This window comes from Gopherus evgoodei, chromosome 11 (genome assembly GCF_007399415.2).
Source record: "Gopherus evgoodei ecotype Sinaloan lineage chromosome 11, rGopEvg1_v1.p, whole genome shotgun sequence".
In the NCBI taxonomy this organism is placed as follows: Eukaryota; Metazoa; Chordata; order Testudines; family Testudinidae; genus Gopherus; species Gopherus evgoodei.
Genome location: NC_044332.1, coordinates 9,767,275 through 9,783,021, shown reverse-complemented (window position 1 = coordinate 9,783,021; position 15,747 = coordinate 9,767,275). Strand labels below are relative to the sequence as shown.

Below are 15,747 nucleotides of genomic sequence, written 5' to 3'. Positions count from 1 at the left end.
TCGTAGCAGAACCTGTTGGGCCCGCAGAGTCAGGGCCGGTGCAACCATTTAGGCAAACTAGGCAGTTGCCTAGGGCACCGAGATTTGGGGGCGCCAAAAAGCGCCTCCAAATTTTTTTCTAAATGGTTGACCGGCAGCTGCTGCTGGGACAAAGAGGGAGTATGAGCTGCCGGCAGCAGCTGGCAGCCCAGGGTGTCCCCCGGGTCAGGGCGCCGCCGCGGCAGCCCACAGCCCAGGGTGTCCCCTGAGTCAGGGTGCCGCCGCGGCAGCCGGCAGCCCAGGGGGTCCCCTGGCCCAGGGAAACCCCGGGATGCCGGCTGCCGCAGAGGCGCACTGACCCTGGGTCAGTGCGCACCGCTGCGGCAGCCGGCAGGCCAGGGGCCCCCTGGGTCAGGGCGCTGCCGCAGCAGCCGGCAGCCCAGGGGATCCCCTGGCCCAGGGAAACCCCGGGCTGCCGGCTGCCGCGCAGGCGCACTGACCCGGTCCCTGGGTCAGCGCGCACCGCCGGGACAACCGGCAGGCCAGGGGCCCCCCTGGGTTGAGGCGCTGCCGCGGCAGCCGGCAGCCCAGGGGGTCCCCCGGTCAGGGCACCGCCGCGGGAGCCGGCAGCCCAGGGGGTTCCCCAGGTCAGGGCACCATTGCCGGCAGCCCAGGGCTTCCTCTAGGTCAGCGCGCCAGCAGGGCCGCCCAGAGAGGGGGGCAAGGGGTGCAATTTGCCCCAGGCCCCGCAGGGGCCCCCACGAGCGTTTTTCGAGGCCCCTGGAGTGGGGTCCTTCACTCGCTCCAGGAGCCTCGGAAAACTCTCGCGGGGCCCGGCCCCTGGAGCTTCTTCTGCTCCCGGTCCTCGCTGGCGGGGGGGGTCCTTCCGCTCCAGGGCAGAAGGACCCCCCACCAGTGAATTACCGCCAAAGCGGGATCCGCTGCCGACATGCAGCCCAGTCTTTGGTGGTAATTCGGTGGCGGGGGGCCCTTCCACTCTCGGACCAGTCGCTGAAGTGCTCCGGAGACCTGCGGCGGGGGCCCTCCGCCACAGAATTACAGCTGAAGACCCGGCTGCACTTTGGCAGCTGGTCCCACTTCGGTGGCAATTCGGCGGTGGAGGAACCTCGTGGTGGGACTCAGGGGCACTTCGGTGGCAGGTCCCAGAGCAGAAGGGCCCCCCGCCGCCGAATTACCGCCAAAGCGGGGCCCCCCTGCCACTGAAGACCCCAGGCCCCCGAAATCCTGTGGGCTGCCCTGGCGCGCCGCTGGCAACCCAGGGAGGTCCCCTGGGTCAGCACAGCTGCTGCCGGTAGCTGCCAGCCCAGGGGTTCCACTGCGAAGTCCTGCTTGGAGAGGATGCGGAGCAGAGGTGAGCTGGGGTGAGGAGGTACCGCAGGGCTCCTCAGGCCATGGGGTGGGGAGCTGCCACAGGGGCAGGCGGCACACTTCGGGGGGGGGGGGGGGCGGGGAGCTGCTGCAGGGCTGGGGGGGGTGCAAGGTGGAAGTTTCGCCTAGGGCGCGAAACTTCCTTGCACCGGCCCTGCGCAGAGTCATAGCAAAAACTGCAAAGTAGAGGAAAGGAGGTGGGTAATGAAGCACCCACAGAGACACACATCTCGAAGAACCATTGTTACTGCACAAGGTAACTTCTTCTTCGAGTCGTGTCCCTATGGGTGTTCCACAGTAGGTGATTCCTGAGCAGTGCCCCCCTTGGAGGGCTGAGACTTTGGAGTTAGGTTAGTTACAGATGAAAGTACTGTGGAGCCAAAGATGGCATCAGAGGCAGAGTCCTTGGTGCTTGCATAATGTCTGCGAAGGTGTGGACGTATGCACCCACCAACCCTGAAACAGGGGGCAAGTCTACTCAGGGAGACCAGGAGTTTAAGGAACCCCTTCCTAAGTGACCAGAGGAGCTAGCGAACACAAGCAGCCACCAGGGAAGATTTGCGAGGGAGTTTAGAGGGGGAGTGTGTGGCGGAGGCTAGATACACTTAACATTCTTTAAGGCAATAAGAAAACCCTGATAAAAACAAAACAACAGAGGAAAGAGCTGCAGGAGTAAAAAGAGAATGCAGGCAGAAGACCAACAACAGAGTGGGGGCTATCCAGTTTATTGCACTCAATGCAGCATGTATGATTACCTGCCCTGTGGTATGTGTACATTCAGTGCAAGGATCTCGTAGCCTTCAGAGACTGTGTACAGGTTTGGAGACCAGGGTGGCTGAACTGGAGGAGCTACGGGAGACAGAAAGGTACATAGATGAGACTTTCCGGGACACAGTAGAATGGTCCCACCCCTGGTCTGATAGCCTCTGTGCTGTTGAGGGGGATGAAAGTCTCAGGGATGGAGAATATCAAACTGGAGCAGAGATGAAAGATGCCATAGTTGGGACCCTCCTTCCAGATGATGTCATGGTATCCTCTTACACAGAGGATACCTCTCTGGGGGAGGAAACCCCAGTTATTAGGAAGAGACAGGTAATAGGGAATACGATCATTAGAAACATCGATAGATGGGTTTGCAATGGCTGGGTTTGCAATGACTGGGAGAACTGATAACGGCATACTGGGCTGCATTAGTAGGAGCACTGCCAGCAGATCAAGGGAAATGATTATTCCCCTCTATTCGGCACTGGTGAGGCCACATCTGGAGTACTGCATCCAGTTTTGGGCCCCTCACTACAGAAATGATGAGGACAAATTGGAGAGAGTCCAGAGGAGGGGAACAAAAATGACTGGGAGCTGGGGCACATTACTTATGAGGAGAGGCTGAGGGAACTGGGCTTGTTTAGTCTGCAAAAGAGAAGAGTGAGGGAGGGATTTGATACCAGTCTTCAGCTACCTGAAGTGGGGTTCCAAAGAGGATGGAGCTCGGCTGTTCTCAGTGGTGGCAGAAGACAGAACAAGGAGCAATCGTCTCAAGCTGCAGTGGGGGAGGTCTAGGCTGGATATTAGGAAACACTATTTCACTAGGAGGGCGGTGAAGCACTGGAATGGGTTACCTAGGGAGGTGGTGGAATCTCCTTCCTTGGAGGTTTTTAAGGTCAGGCTTGACAAAGCCCTGGCTGGGATGATTTAGTTGGGAATTGGTCCTGCTTTCAGGGGAATGGACTAGATGACCTCCTGAGGTCCCTTCCAACCCTGACATTCTATGATAGGGAATGGCATAGGTGGTGGCATCCATGGGTGCCCATACCATATCTAGGTGTCAACCCAGTGGTAATATTTGGGCTGTATAGGTGGACTTAATACCATACTAGTTTGAATGGGAGAGGAATGTTGTGATGTGTAAGAGCCCTCTTCCTCATCATCTTCATCCTCATTGGAAAATTGAGCGGCCAGAGATGAGATGGGTAGGCGTGGGTACCATGGTGCACCGGAGTAACATCTGTGCCGAGGTGTGGTGAGCCCTGCGTTAACAAGATTAGTAAGTCCTTGTGGTGAAGAAATTAGTGTGGTGCCGATGGTTTCCGTACCGAGGTGGTCAATAATCACTGTGCTGACGTCGGAGCACCCTGCGCTATGGGAGCTGAAGGAGGAACCAAAACCTATGGAGAGCATATCAATGCCACATGTTTAGGCAGCCCCGTCGGAACTGTGGTGGAGGAGGCAGGCTTCTCTTTGCCTCTTGACTCTGAGCCTGCCTGCTTGTGGTCACTGGTTTTCTTGGTACGTGCGGTACCCGAGGACCCTGGTGCTTTGTGCGTACTCAGCCATGGTGCGGCTGGTACCTAGAACAAGCTGAAGACCATTTCTTTTTCAGTGGATCTTTAAGAGGAAAAGTTGGTGCCCATTTTCTTGCCATATTTTTTAGAGGAGTGAGCTTTCCTCTGTGACATGGGTGAAGTCTGTTTGTCAGAAGTGATTGTTGGAGACCAGTGTCCAGAGGGAATCTGCTGTTTTAAATTTATTGTTTTCCTGGGGCGAGCTTTTAAGTTGTGGCATTCTTGTGGGATGTCAAGTATCAGAGGGGTAGCCGAGTTACTCTGGATCTGTAAAAAGCGATGAAAAGTCCTGTGGCACCTTACAGACTAACAGACGTATTGGAGCATGAGCTTTCGTGGGTGAATATTCACTTGGTCAGACGCAACGAATGTGGTATGTGTGTCTCAACAAGGCACCAGATGCACTCAGAGTGTCCATCGGACATCGGAGATTGGGATTGCCTCCTGGCAGGAAAGGCACCACTTGAAGCCCGGAGAACCAGGCACAGCTCTGGCTGTAGCGAGTCTGCCTTACAGGTGAAAATGAACTACTCTAAGGGATAATCAAACTTAAATAAAGAAGAAAAAAATTGACAGAGAAAAAGAAGAAATGGGGATAAGGGGGTTAGTGAAATCTAACGGAGTACTAAATAGGCTATTCTGATGCTAAAGCTAAGTATCAAGTGTAACACCGCCGAGAGCTCTGTCAGGCTGAGGGCAAATGAGAAAGAACTGGGGGGCGGGGTCTGGTCACACAGCACTAGATAGGCATTGACAATGGGGCAAGATGGGGAGAGCGCATGTGCGACCCAGCCGGGCAATGCTGCTGACATTCTCCAATGAAAGGCGCAGGGCCGCTCATTCGCCTGAAGGGAGCACCAACAGGGACACTCCACGAAGGAGAATCCTAAATTTCAACTGACATGCATTTCTAGACAATGTGTGTGCCTACGGGGTAATCTTCCATAATACACATTTCCACAGTTCAAATCTGTCACCAAATCTAATTGTCGATTAAAATTTTAGCTCTAAAACTTTACAAATACATTTTTCATCTTATTACAACCACATACTCAATTCAGTACAAAATCAAACATCCACAAGACTGTGAAATAGCAGGCAGGGAGTCTGGAGCCACCCAGCTAGTCTTCTCAAAGTAACCACTCTTCATGCACTCAAGTCTTAGTGACTAACAAACAGTCCCCAAATCCAAAGGAGTTACATAGAGGAGTTTCAATTCCCTCCAAGTAGCAGTGTTGCATTTCTCACTGGTACAGCGCACTCTTAACAGCTCCGAAGTAGCCTTGTAGAAAGATTTCTAAAACATGTTTAACACTTGCCGGTCCTGGAATGCCAGCTAATTTATGGCCTAATCCATTTGGGCAATCTCTGAATGAAATTTCATTTACAACTTTATTTTCTCAGTAACTGAACACCTAAAGTCCTGGCCTAAACTTTCACAGCTGCCTCCTGCAATTCTAAATGATTACTTTTTATGCTCTGACAACCAATCACAGTAGTACTAGGAGTGTGACATATAGTACAGGAATTTATTGACCCTACTCTCATGACCAGTGTCAAGGTCACAGAAGTTAATACCCATATCACATAGCAGGAATGACCATTTACTGACTCCACTGGTTACTGTGAAAGCAATAAGTATACCTTTATCTTCAGTGAGGCTGGATAGTACCGCAGGACATGGCACACTGCAAGCATGACATTGTTAGCTTTACATACAGACACAATTTCTTTGCAGTCCTCAGGTGTTACCTTATAAACCAGAGAAAACAACCCAGTCAGTTATTTCTGTTCTGACTGCATTATGTACCACAGTTACTGCATGAATCTGCTGACACAACACTAGCGATTTGTAGGCACTTATGTGCTAAACTGAAATTTCATCTTCAGCTGTATGAAAATGGCACTCACCAATAATACTCTAGTTATGCATATGTTTGTGTTATTATTAGAAACTACGTTTAACTAGACCAAAGCACACTTCTGCAGGGTGAAACTTATCCAAGAGTTCAGCACAGCAGCAAATCGTTTTTATTGATGTAAAATGTGTGTCATTACTTTTTTAAATAAAGATTTAAGCCCATATTCTGATGTTTGGAAGGACCTACCATACTGGATATCAAAATATCTGACATTAGAAGAGGGTGGTTTTATGGTTAAGGCACTAGCCTTGGGTCTCCAGGATACAGACAGTCCTCAACTTTATGACGTTCGACTTATGACGAACGGCACTTACAACTTTTCTGAATTGAACCCCTGATTTGACTTACGACAATTGGTTTCGACTTTACAATGCTTGGTACCACAATGGAGTGTATTGTGGTTCCAAGTTATGACGTTTTGATTTACAACACAATTTTTCAGAAACCAATTGTGCCATAAGTCTGAGGACTGCCTGTATTGGGATCAACTCCTAGGCTCTGCCAGACTCTGTTACCATGAGTATGTTGCTTCTCTGTGCCTCAATTTCCATCTATAAAATGAACATAATACTCCTTCTTTCTCCTACACTGTGTCTATCTTGTCTATACTCTTGGGGGGAAAAGATTGTCTCCTACTACATTTATGTACAGCACTGAAAGTACACTAATACAAATATAAACAATAATAAAAGATGTTACTTATACAGCACCCCAAAGATTTAATCTTTCTGGAAAGCAACTTTCACATAGGACAAACTTGGAAGTGCAAAAACATTTATGCAGAAAGACAGGTAGATTGCAGGAAGTGGTGTTCCTCCGACTCTCAGAATTAGCTCCTGTGCCCACTGAAGTCAATGGCAAGACTCCCACTGACATCAGAGGTGCAGGTTCAGGGCACCTTATTGCAGATAGCAGGACCGAAAAACCAAAAATTTCACTTCTTGTTCTTCTGGATTCTGCAATAAAGTCAAAATTCTGTGCCTAACATTATGTTCTATTGCCAGAGAAATTACATGGTATCATAAATTCAACATGACACCTTACTGCAAGATCCCAAAGCCAGAGATGTGCTGTAACGAAGCAAACCTCACGCTATATTTACAGACAAGCAGAATATTACTTATTACATTAACACCTACATGTGCTAGGGCTGTACAAACATACACACACTTTAAGGGAGTTTCTACCCTGAGGAGTTTATATTCTAGGTGAAATGAAAATAGGAAGGATCAGGGAAAGGAAGACTATGTAAAAATTTTTTTCCATTTTGTATTAAATATAAAAGAATATGGATCTGGGCTTTGATAATTAGCAAATGTAGCAGAAAAGATACTAACGCAAATTGATTGAAGATTTTACCCTGATATTTGAAAATGACCCCCACTGTTTAAACTTTAGCATTACGATCTTGCTTAACTTACTGCCATGGGCTTTTCCAACAGAATGTGGTAGCCTTTGTTAGCAAAAGCTATTGCTGGAGCCTAGGAAAAGAGAGAAACCAAGGAGACAAGTTACAAGAAACTAACCATTTCTCCCTATGGTTGTCTACTCACAATTAGAAATAAACAGAGTTTTTCAGACAGTTTAGTCACCAAAATATGCAGTTTTGGGGCCACCAAACCTACTTGCGAATTTCACACAATTCTGCTGAATAGTTTTGGCCCACAACATTTTTGGGCTAGATTTGCAAGGAATGTTACATGCCATTCACAAAACCAAAGGAACTGGAAATGCCTCCCCCACTCCACAGACCCTCTGGTGACAGCACTTACCTAGGATGTCTGAGTCCCAGGTTCAAGTCCCCGCTCAGAGGAGGGATTTGAACTAGGGACTTCCACTTCCAACGGAATAGTCCAGAGTTATGGCACTGAGTATTCTGGGATAGCATCAACTTAGTCACTCCTACGGAAGCTGTTACACTTGGTATAAAATCGTTAACTAGTCACTGGGGTAGAGACAGAGAATGACACTACAGCCTGCTGGTTAGGAGACTCCCCAGAGGGAGACACCTGCATCCCACTCCCTCCTCCAATAAATTATTGAACTGTGAGAAACTAAAGTTCAAATCCCTGCTGTAAACCAGGCAGAGTGGAGACACAAGCCCAAGTGTCCCCCACCCCAGGGAAGTGCTCTAATTAAAAGGCTATAGGATATATAGGGGAGGCTTGGTTGTCTGAATGGTGCTTTTGTATTTCCTTTGCTCTTCATAAAAAGCTGGATAAAATCAAAACAAAGTGTTGAATTCAACTAAAATATTTTTCCTTCAGATATTTGTTTCTCTAAGAAAAGTGAAAAAAAAGTCCTGCTCCTGAGCCCTGTCCCCTGTTCTCCTGCTCTGTGGAGATGGGGTACATAGGCGGGAGGGAGGGGGACTCTGTGTGTGTGTGTGTCTGCGCGTGTGTGTGTGTGTGACAGAGAGAGAGAGAGAGATTGTGTGTGCTGCCTGCTGGGGAACTCTCTGAGAGACCATGCACTGTCTCTTTAAGACACTTACTGCCCGGAAGTTTAGTTCAGACCTCAGAAGCTCTCCTGCTCTGAGTCCTGAGCCCTGTCCCCCACTCCTGCTCTGCGGAGATGGGGTACATGGGCAGGGGGCAGCCTCACATTAGCACCCCCACCTCCCCTGCTCTGCACAGCTAGCAGGAGGGTCCCGGGAGCAGCTGGCAAGGGGCTCTAAGGCAGAGGGCAGGACCAACATGGCTGCAAAGCAGCAGGGGCACCTGAACACAAGCTGCCAGATATGCTAATCATGTGCGCAGCACTTGAATCACTCCTGGGCAGCTGCCCGACCACGCAACTTAGAGAGAACACAGGTTGCGAGGATACTTTTAAAATTTGTGAAGGACAGGAACAGGATTCAGAACAAACCTGACAAACTGGAGAATTGGTCTGAAATCAACAAGATTAAATTCAATAAAGGCAATTGCAAGTACTACACATGGGAAAGAAAAATCAAATGCACAACTATAAAATGGGGACTAACTGGTTAGGCAGCAGAACTGCAGGAGAGGATGTGGCGATTATAGTGGTCACACATTCTATATGGGCTAACAATGCAGTTCAGCTGCAAAAAAGGCTAATAGCCCAGGGCATACGGCCAGGAGTTCTCGGGGCCCAGTTCAGAAGCCAGCCTTCAGGCTTGCTCCTTCATCACAAGCTTGAACATGATTTCCTTGTTTTTACGAGATCTGCTCTGGAACGAGGAGCAGACCATACACTTAGTCTGTATATAGGGGTCTCCCAAACAGACAGGAGAGTGTCCATCACTTACTGGGGCAGGCCTGCCAGCAGAAAAGACAATGTTTAAAGCCTGGGGATCCCCTAGTTAACTAAAATCCCAAACCAACCCTTCAAAAGGGGAACCAACAAACTCCAAACCAAACTAACTGCACTAAGTAGATGTAAAGAAGGCGTGCCAGAGGTGGCTGAGAAGGACCCGATGGCAGATTTCCTGCACAGCCCTGTGTATCCCCAGTGTGGGTCATGAGGATGTGTGGGGCGCACGTGGGGTAAAATGGGCACTGCTATCAAAATTCTCCAATCAAAGGCATGGGGGGCGGATGCTCACAAGAAGACCAATTGTCCTATCTTCAGTGGACATGGAGAACAAGGAAGAGGAGATTTAGGTTAGGTATTGGGAAAAACCTTCTAGCTATAAGGGTAGTTAAGCACTGGAATAGTCTTTCAAGGGAGGTTGTAGAACAGAGGTGGGCAAACTTTTTGGCCCGAGGGCCACATCTGGTATACAAATTGTTTGGCGGGCCATGAATGCGCACAAAATTGGGGTTGAGGTGAGAGCTCCGGCTGGGGGTGCGGGCTCTGGAGTGGGGCTGGAGATGAGGGGTTTGGGGTGTAGGAGGGTGCTCTAGGCTGGGATTGAGGGGTTCAGAGGGGGATCAGGGCTGGGGTAGGGGGCTGGGGCATTAGGAGGTCAGGGCTCCGGCTGGGGGTGCAGGCTCTGGGGTGCAGAAGGGTGCTCCGAGTTGGGACCAAGGGGCTTGGAGGGTGGGAGGGGGATCAGTGCTGGGGCAGGAAGCTGGGGCATGGTTGGGGGGAGTGGCTCAGGGGTGCAGGCTCGGGGCAGCGCTTACTTCAAGCGGCTCCTGGAAGCAGCGGCATGTCCCCAATCCGGCTCCTACCGAGAGACACAGCCAAGTAGCTTTGCTGCACGTTGCTCCATCTGCAGGTGACGCCCCTGCAGCTCCCACTGGCTGTGGTTCCTGGCTAATGGGAACTGCGAGAGTGGCCCTTGGCATGGGGGCAGTATGCAAAGTGGAGCCCCCGGGCTTCCCCTACACATAGGAGCCAGAGGGAGGACTGCTGCTTCTGGGAGCCACATGGAGCAGCCCCCGACCCTGCTCCCTGGCTGGAGCGCCGAAGGGGGCAAGCCCCAGACCTCGCTCCACAGCAGGAGCTCGAGGGCTGGATTAAAATGGCTGACAGACCAGATGTGGTCTGCGGGCCACAGTTTGCCCACCCCTTTTGTAGAATCCCCATCACTAGAGATATTTTAAGAACAGGCTGGACAAACAGCTGTGAGGGAGAGGTGGCATATGATCACCATCTCCCTGAACGACATGTTTACTTGATCCTGATCCACTGCCGTGGGCTGGCTTTGATTACTTCTCAAGGCCCCTTCCAGTCCTACACTTCTACAATTCTATATTTCAAATTTAAAAACCATCATTTTAATTCCTGTCCTTTTGATTCTGCTTTGTTTCTACACTTACCAACATGAACACCAGATTGTGCCAGTGATAGCTTCTCCTCAATGTGATGACTTTGGGGAGTTTTTACAACTTATACGTTCTGGCTGATATTATGAAACTGCTGTATCATGTAAGGCCTCTATGTCTCTGGCCATGTCTACATTACAGAGCCTATAGCAGCATAGGAATGCCAGCACAGCCTCCAAGTATAGACATACTCTACAATGACATATTTTTCTGTTGGCATATGATCACCACTTCCCTGAATGACATTCGCTACATCAGCAGAAGCACCCTTCTGTTGACATACCTGCCTCTATATTGTCAGCACAGCTATGCTGGTGAGGGGTATATTTTTTTTCACACCCCCTGACAGAGATATGCCAACATAACTTGTAAGTGAGAACAAAATCTGTGTATCCACCATAGCCAACAATTATGTTCCTCATCTGTGAGGTACAACGACGGAACTCAGTGACCATCTATCGGGATGAAGCACCTCGGGACAATGTGCTTGCTCAAGCAGCTCTTCTCTGAAGTGATGGAGGGAGTGGAAATGATAGAAGAGAGAGAAGTTACCAGGCAAGAGGTTGAAAGGCATTAGCTGGAGGAAGGCTCCAGGAAACGCACAGGAAATTCTGGGCAAGAAAGGGGAAGGAGACAAACCAGTCAAGAGGAGGAGGTAAAGTGGGGGAGACACTGCAGCTTTCAGAACCCAAGCCATGCAACTGCCCCAGACTCCATGACCCCAGCCCAGAGAACATTCCAGTGTGGTGAGGAAACTGAAAAGGGAAATGAAGGCAGGGTTTATTATTTTAATATAGATGAGTAGCATGAAAAATACACAAAGAAAGAGCAAAAGCATTGGAGAACCCTGTGCAAAGTGTCTGTGAGTTTATAAATGACACCCACCAGCTGGTCCCCTTTGGGCAATCTGAGAGATGGTGTGTTGTGTGTTCAGGCTATGGGAGGAGCAGTCTGAGGGCTCCGTCAGCACTGGTTCTGGGGGCTGGGCCAGGGAATGAGTGGCCTCGGCTCTTGGCTGTGAATGGCAGATAGAAGACTGGCAGCTTGAGAATGAGACCAGAGGCTTTAAGACAGCGGCACTGGCAGAACTCTGTTAAGACTCTGGGGGTTTAAAACACCTAAGGATTCAGCAGCTTGTGAGCGGGGGGGCTCAACTGGACGTTGGACAAGGCTGTAATCATTTAAAGGGTCAGGTGTTAAATTCTAATTTTTCTAGCTAAGACGCAATTGGTAGAGAATGACTTAAGTCCTGGCATTGAATATTCGTGCATGTTCGTGTTTTCCAAGTGCATATCAAACCTGTCATGAGAAAGAATGGATCAAAATAGTGAACAAACAGACTGGAAAGCCAGAGCTAGGTGAATGATGTACACTTTATAATCCGGGGCTCTCCTTTGTTATTCCAGTTACGAATAGTCAAGAAGTCCATAGTACCTTATGCAGTCTGTCTGGTGTTGCTATTATAACAGCATCCGCAAACCTCTCTCTCTCTGCGGCTACTTTCCAGTCTGAAGGAAAAGAGATTTAAAATAGTGAGTCAACTAATGTCAGTGGTTGAGTGGTTGTACCTTTATGTTACAAAAAGTGAGCACATATAAAAAAAGGAAAAATATTATTTCACATTAAAAAGAATAGAACAAACTATTTATTACCACAGTGCAAGTTTTATAGCCACCTCTTGAACTAATTCTAGGCTAAATTCCAAGTAGTCTGTTATACTAAAACTGATTCTATACTTAAGGCTGAGATACTATTTTAGTGCCCCCTCTCTGCATTCACCGAAGTCAATTAAAATAGACTGAGCCTAAGATCCTATTTCAGACACTTAACCTTCTGAAACAATTAACGTAACACATTAGAAGACAAAAGGTTACAGGCCAAAGGAAATTTTTAGATGGTCTGAACAAATCCTACTGGGCTCTTTTTAAAAATGTTTCAGCACATTTCTAAAATGTTTCATTGTTACTTTTTAAAAGTCCCAAAATAAAGGATAATTATATTAATGCGGTAAAACAATTATTTTCTCAATCAAAACAAATATTAATATATTTCAATATGCACAAAGCCTCTACATGCATGACTTCTTTAATTGCACAGTATCATTTCACACAGGATTACTCTGAAATTGCTCTTGCAAGCAAGTGTATTAGACTGAAAAGCCAGTGATAGAATTTGTAACTGTAGGTCGTGAAAATAGGCTTTTGCCTATTGCTTTTGGAGGCAGATATTCTATTTCCGGTATTTTTGTAACACAAATCCACCTCAATTCAGCATGTGTTTTAGAGGGCTGTGATGGTCTAAAGTGACTCTCTTCATCTTTCGCACAAACTACTCCTTGCAGTTGATATATGTAGTACTTGCCTGAGAATGAAATCTGTCCAACAGTATTCCTGTTATTAGATTATCACAGTAAATTCAAAAAATAATGCCTATGCCATCTATGAATTTAGATGGCAACTCCTAACAAGTATGCAGAAAATAAAATACGCATATTGGCCAGTTTCTCCCTTATTTTTGCCAACTGTAGCTGTAATACCTTTGTATTTTGTATGTATTGACACACTGGGCACCCCCAAAAATAGCATACTTTTGATAAGCAATTCAAAGTGTTCACTGTAGGCCTGTACTTAAATAAAATGGATTTTTAACAAGTGTTCAGATGCTTCTTTTCTATTCAGCGTATGCAGGTCTTACTGAGAAATACTATATGTGTAAACACTATATATCTAATTTGCTATATTTGAAGACATTGCTAAATAGATTCAGATGCAGTGAACGTCACATAATGTGGATTCACAATCACTTTATCAATAGAGACATGGGCAGCAGGTTTGTAGTGCCCAAACTCGGCCCCTCCCAAACTCTGCCCCACCCACCTGCCCAAGGCTCTGGGAGGGAGTTTGGGAGGGGGAGGAAGTCTGGGGTGCAGGGTGCAGGCTCTAGGAGGGAGGGGGTGCAGGGCTGGGGCTGGGTTTGGGGTGGGGCTGGAAATGAGAAGTTTGGGGTGTGGGAGGGGGCTCAGCGCTATGGCAGAGGAGTGGGGGGTGGGGTGAGGGCTCTGGGGTGGGGCTGGGGATGAAGGGTTCATGATGCAGGAGGGGGCTCAGGGTTGAGGCAGACAGGGTGCAGGGGATAAGGGCTCTGGCTGGGGCTGGGAATGAGGTGTTTGGGGTGTGGGAGGGGCTCAAGGCGAGAGTAGGAGTGTCGGGAGTGAGGGCTCTGGCTGGGGATGAGGGGTTTGGGGTGTTGGAAAGGCTCAGGGCTAGAGCAGGGAGTAGAGGTGTGGTGGGTGAGGGCTCAGTTTGGGGCTGGGTGTGTTGGGGTGTTGGAGAGGCTCAGGGCTGGGGCAGAGGGTTAGGGTGCGGCAGAATGAGGGCTCTGTCTGGGACAGGGATAAGGTGTTTAGGGTTTGGGAGGGGCTCAGGGCTAGGGTAGAGGGTTGAGGGTGTGGTGGGGAGGTGAAAGCTCTGACTGGGTGTGTGGGCTCTGGAGTGGGGCAGGGCTGGGGATCAGTTTGGGGTGCAGGCAGGCTGCTCCAGGACAGGGGCCAGAGAGGAGGACTCCCCTCAGCCCTTTCCCTGCCAGTAGCAGTGAGCTCTGGGGGAAGCGCCCCCCTTTCCCACCCACCCCCAGCAGCACACTCACCCCCACCACTGTCACTGCATGTGCTCCTTCTCAAGTCCAGGAATTTCTCTTTTATTCCTCGTGGTGGGTGCCAGGGGGTGCTGCGTGCCCCCCTGCTGTTGCCCCTGACTGTAGCCTCACTGGGGGTGGGGCTGCCTCCTTGCCCAGCATGGGGCAAGGACTGTGGGTAGGGGGAGGGGAGGCTGTGCTGGTGGAGAGTCCCGCCGGAAAAGGGAAGGGTCTGAGGTGGAAGGGCAGGCTCAGAGTCAGTCTGCCTTGGCAGTCTATACTGGGGGCACTAGAACCCCGCGGCAGCAGTTGCTGCAGGAAGGCAGCATGGAGCTGCACGGAAGAGGCAGGGGGGCCTCTGGGGCCAGAGGACATGCACAGAGCCAGCAAGGGAGGGGGCCGGGGACACTCGGGGGAGGCGCAGGGGGGTGGTAGGTGGGGCCAGGGGGGAGACCAGGCCCCAAACATTGGTGGAGCTGGGCCCCTGGGCTCTGAATATTGCTAGTGCCCGGGCACCACGTGGGTATATAACTCGCCGCCCATGAATAGAGACACAGACTGCATGCACTCTTCCAGATGCACACTGAAATAGGCACAGTTGTGTTATTTCAGAGATCAGACTATCAAATAAGTTTGTCCCCCTTATACTCCTAACTTCTGTCAGACATACTGAAATGCAGAAAGCCCCAATAATCATTACTATGAAGTTCCCAAAACTGCAGGTTTGCTTAAACCAAACCCCATCACTTTATCAAGATCTAACGATTCCCTCACTACGCAGATCCCATCCTAAACTCACATACTTTCCTTCAAAACAATAGTTCACTATTTTTATTCAGTACAGTGGAACTCCAATTATCCAATCTTATCCAGATCAGATAACCAAAAATCCACGTAAACCAGATAATTGCCATCAGGGGCTGACAGCCCGAGCCACAGCCACCCGGGGGCTCACAGTGGTTTAGTTAATAAGGAGAGCCAGAAAATGGAGTACTCCGGAGGGAATTCTGTGCCACTGCACACAAGCAGAATTAATCCCCCACAGATTTCTTTGCTTCCCCAAAGAAAAATTACTTCTGACAGGGAAGTAAACGGAAGCCACATAAGTGCCACTCCCAGGCAGCATAGGGACGTTGTTCAGGCACCTGGAGCAGCTTGCGGAGACAGAAATCACCACTGGGTGTATGTGTGCTGGGCTTGGCAGGCATGCATGCAGGAGGAGACATCAATCAGTGCTGGGGGGGAGGAGCTTAGCCTGTCAGTGAATGAGACTCTGTCCCTCTCGCTCACTATTGTGGCACACCTGGTGTGGGAGGCACAGCTTTGGTGTGTTTCTGAGGAGGTAGGCATGAGGCAGGCACTGTCAGGCAGAGCAGAATATAGCAGCCTGCCTGCTTTGTGAATTGTTCCCGTTGTTCTTAGTGAATTCCCCCAGGAGCATAAAACACATGTAAAAGATGTAAAGGTCCTTTACATTGCCAGAGTGGTGTAAAGGAGCTGTATTGTAAACGACAGTATAGCCTTATAAATACTAATGGTGCTTTAGTCAATATAACTGGTCTAAATTTTTGGACTGAAAAATGTTCTATCAAAATGTGCTCCATGAACTGTTTACTACTGACCTTTTTGGCGAGGGTGAGTAGCCAATATAAATTTTGATTCTCCAACCCTTGTACTTTAGTTGTCTATGATGTAATTCTGAGCATATGGCTGCATATATTTATTGACTAATAACTAGAAATAAAGAGT

At 49.2% G+C, this 15,747-nt stretch overlaps 1 protein-coding gene across 12 annotated transcripts in view; it reads right to left on the bottom strand.

The window, feature by feature from the left end:
• The window catches only part of LOC115660055 (uncharacterized oxidoreductase YjhC-like), an 86,791-nt gene that overhangs the window by 43,801 nt on the left and 27,243 nt on the right, over positions 1-15,747 (bottom strand). For all 12 annotated transcript variants that reach the window (XR_004002717.1, XR_004002720.1, XR_004002721.1 and 9 more), the window contains 3 exons: positions 11,800-11,873; positions 7,051-7,110; positions 5,352-5,459 (listed from right to left, as the gene is read on the bottom strand). Coding sequence is in view for 5 of the 12 variants with exons in the window: in XM_030581077.1 (XP_030436937.1) it covers positions 5,352-5,459; positions 7,051-7,110; positions 11,800-11,873 (242 nt within the window). In the remaining 7 variants the exon portion in view is untranslated. The remainder of the gene's footprint in view (positions 1-5,351; positions 5,460-7,050; positions 7,111-11,799; positions 11,874-15,747) is intronic.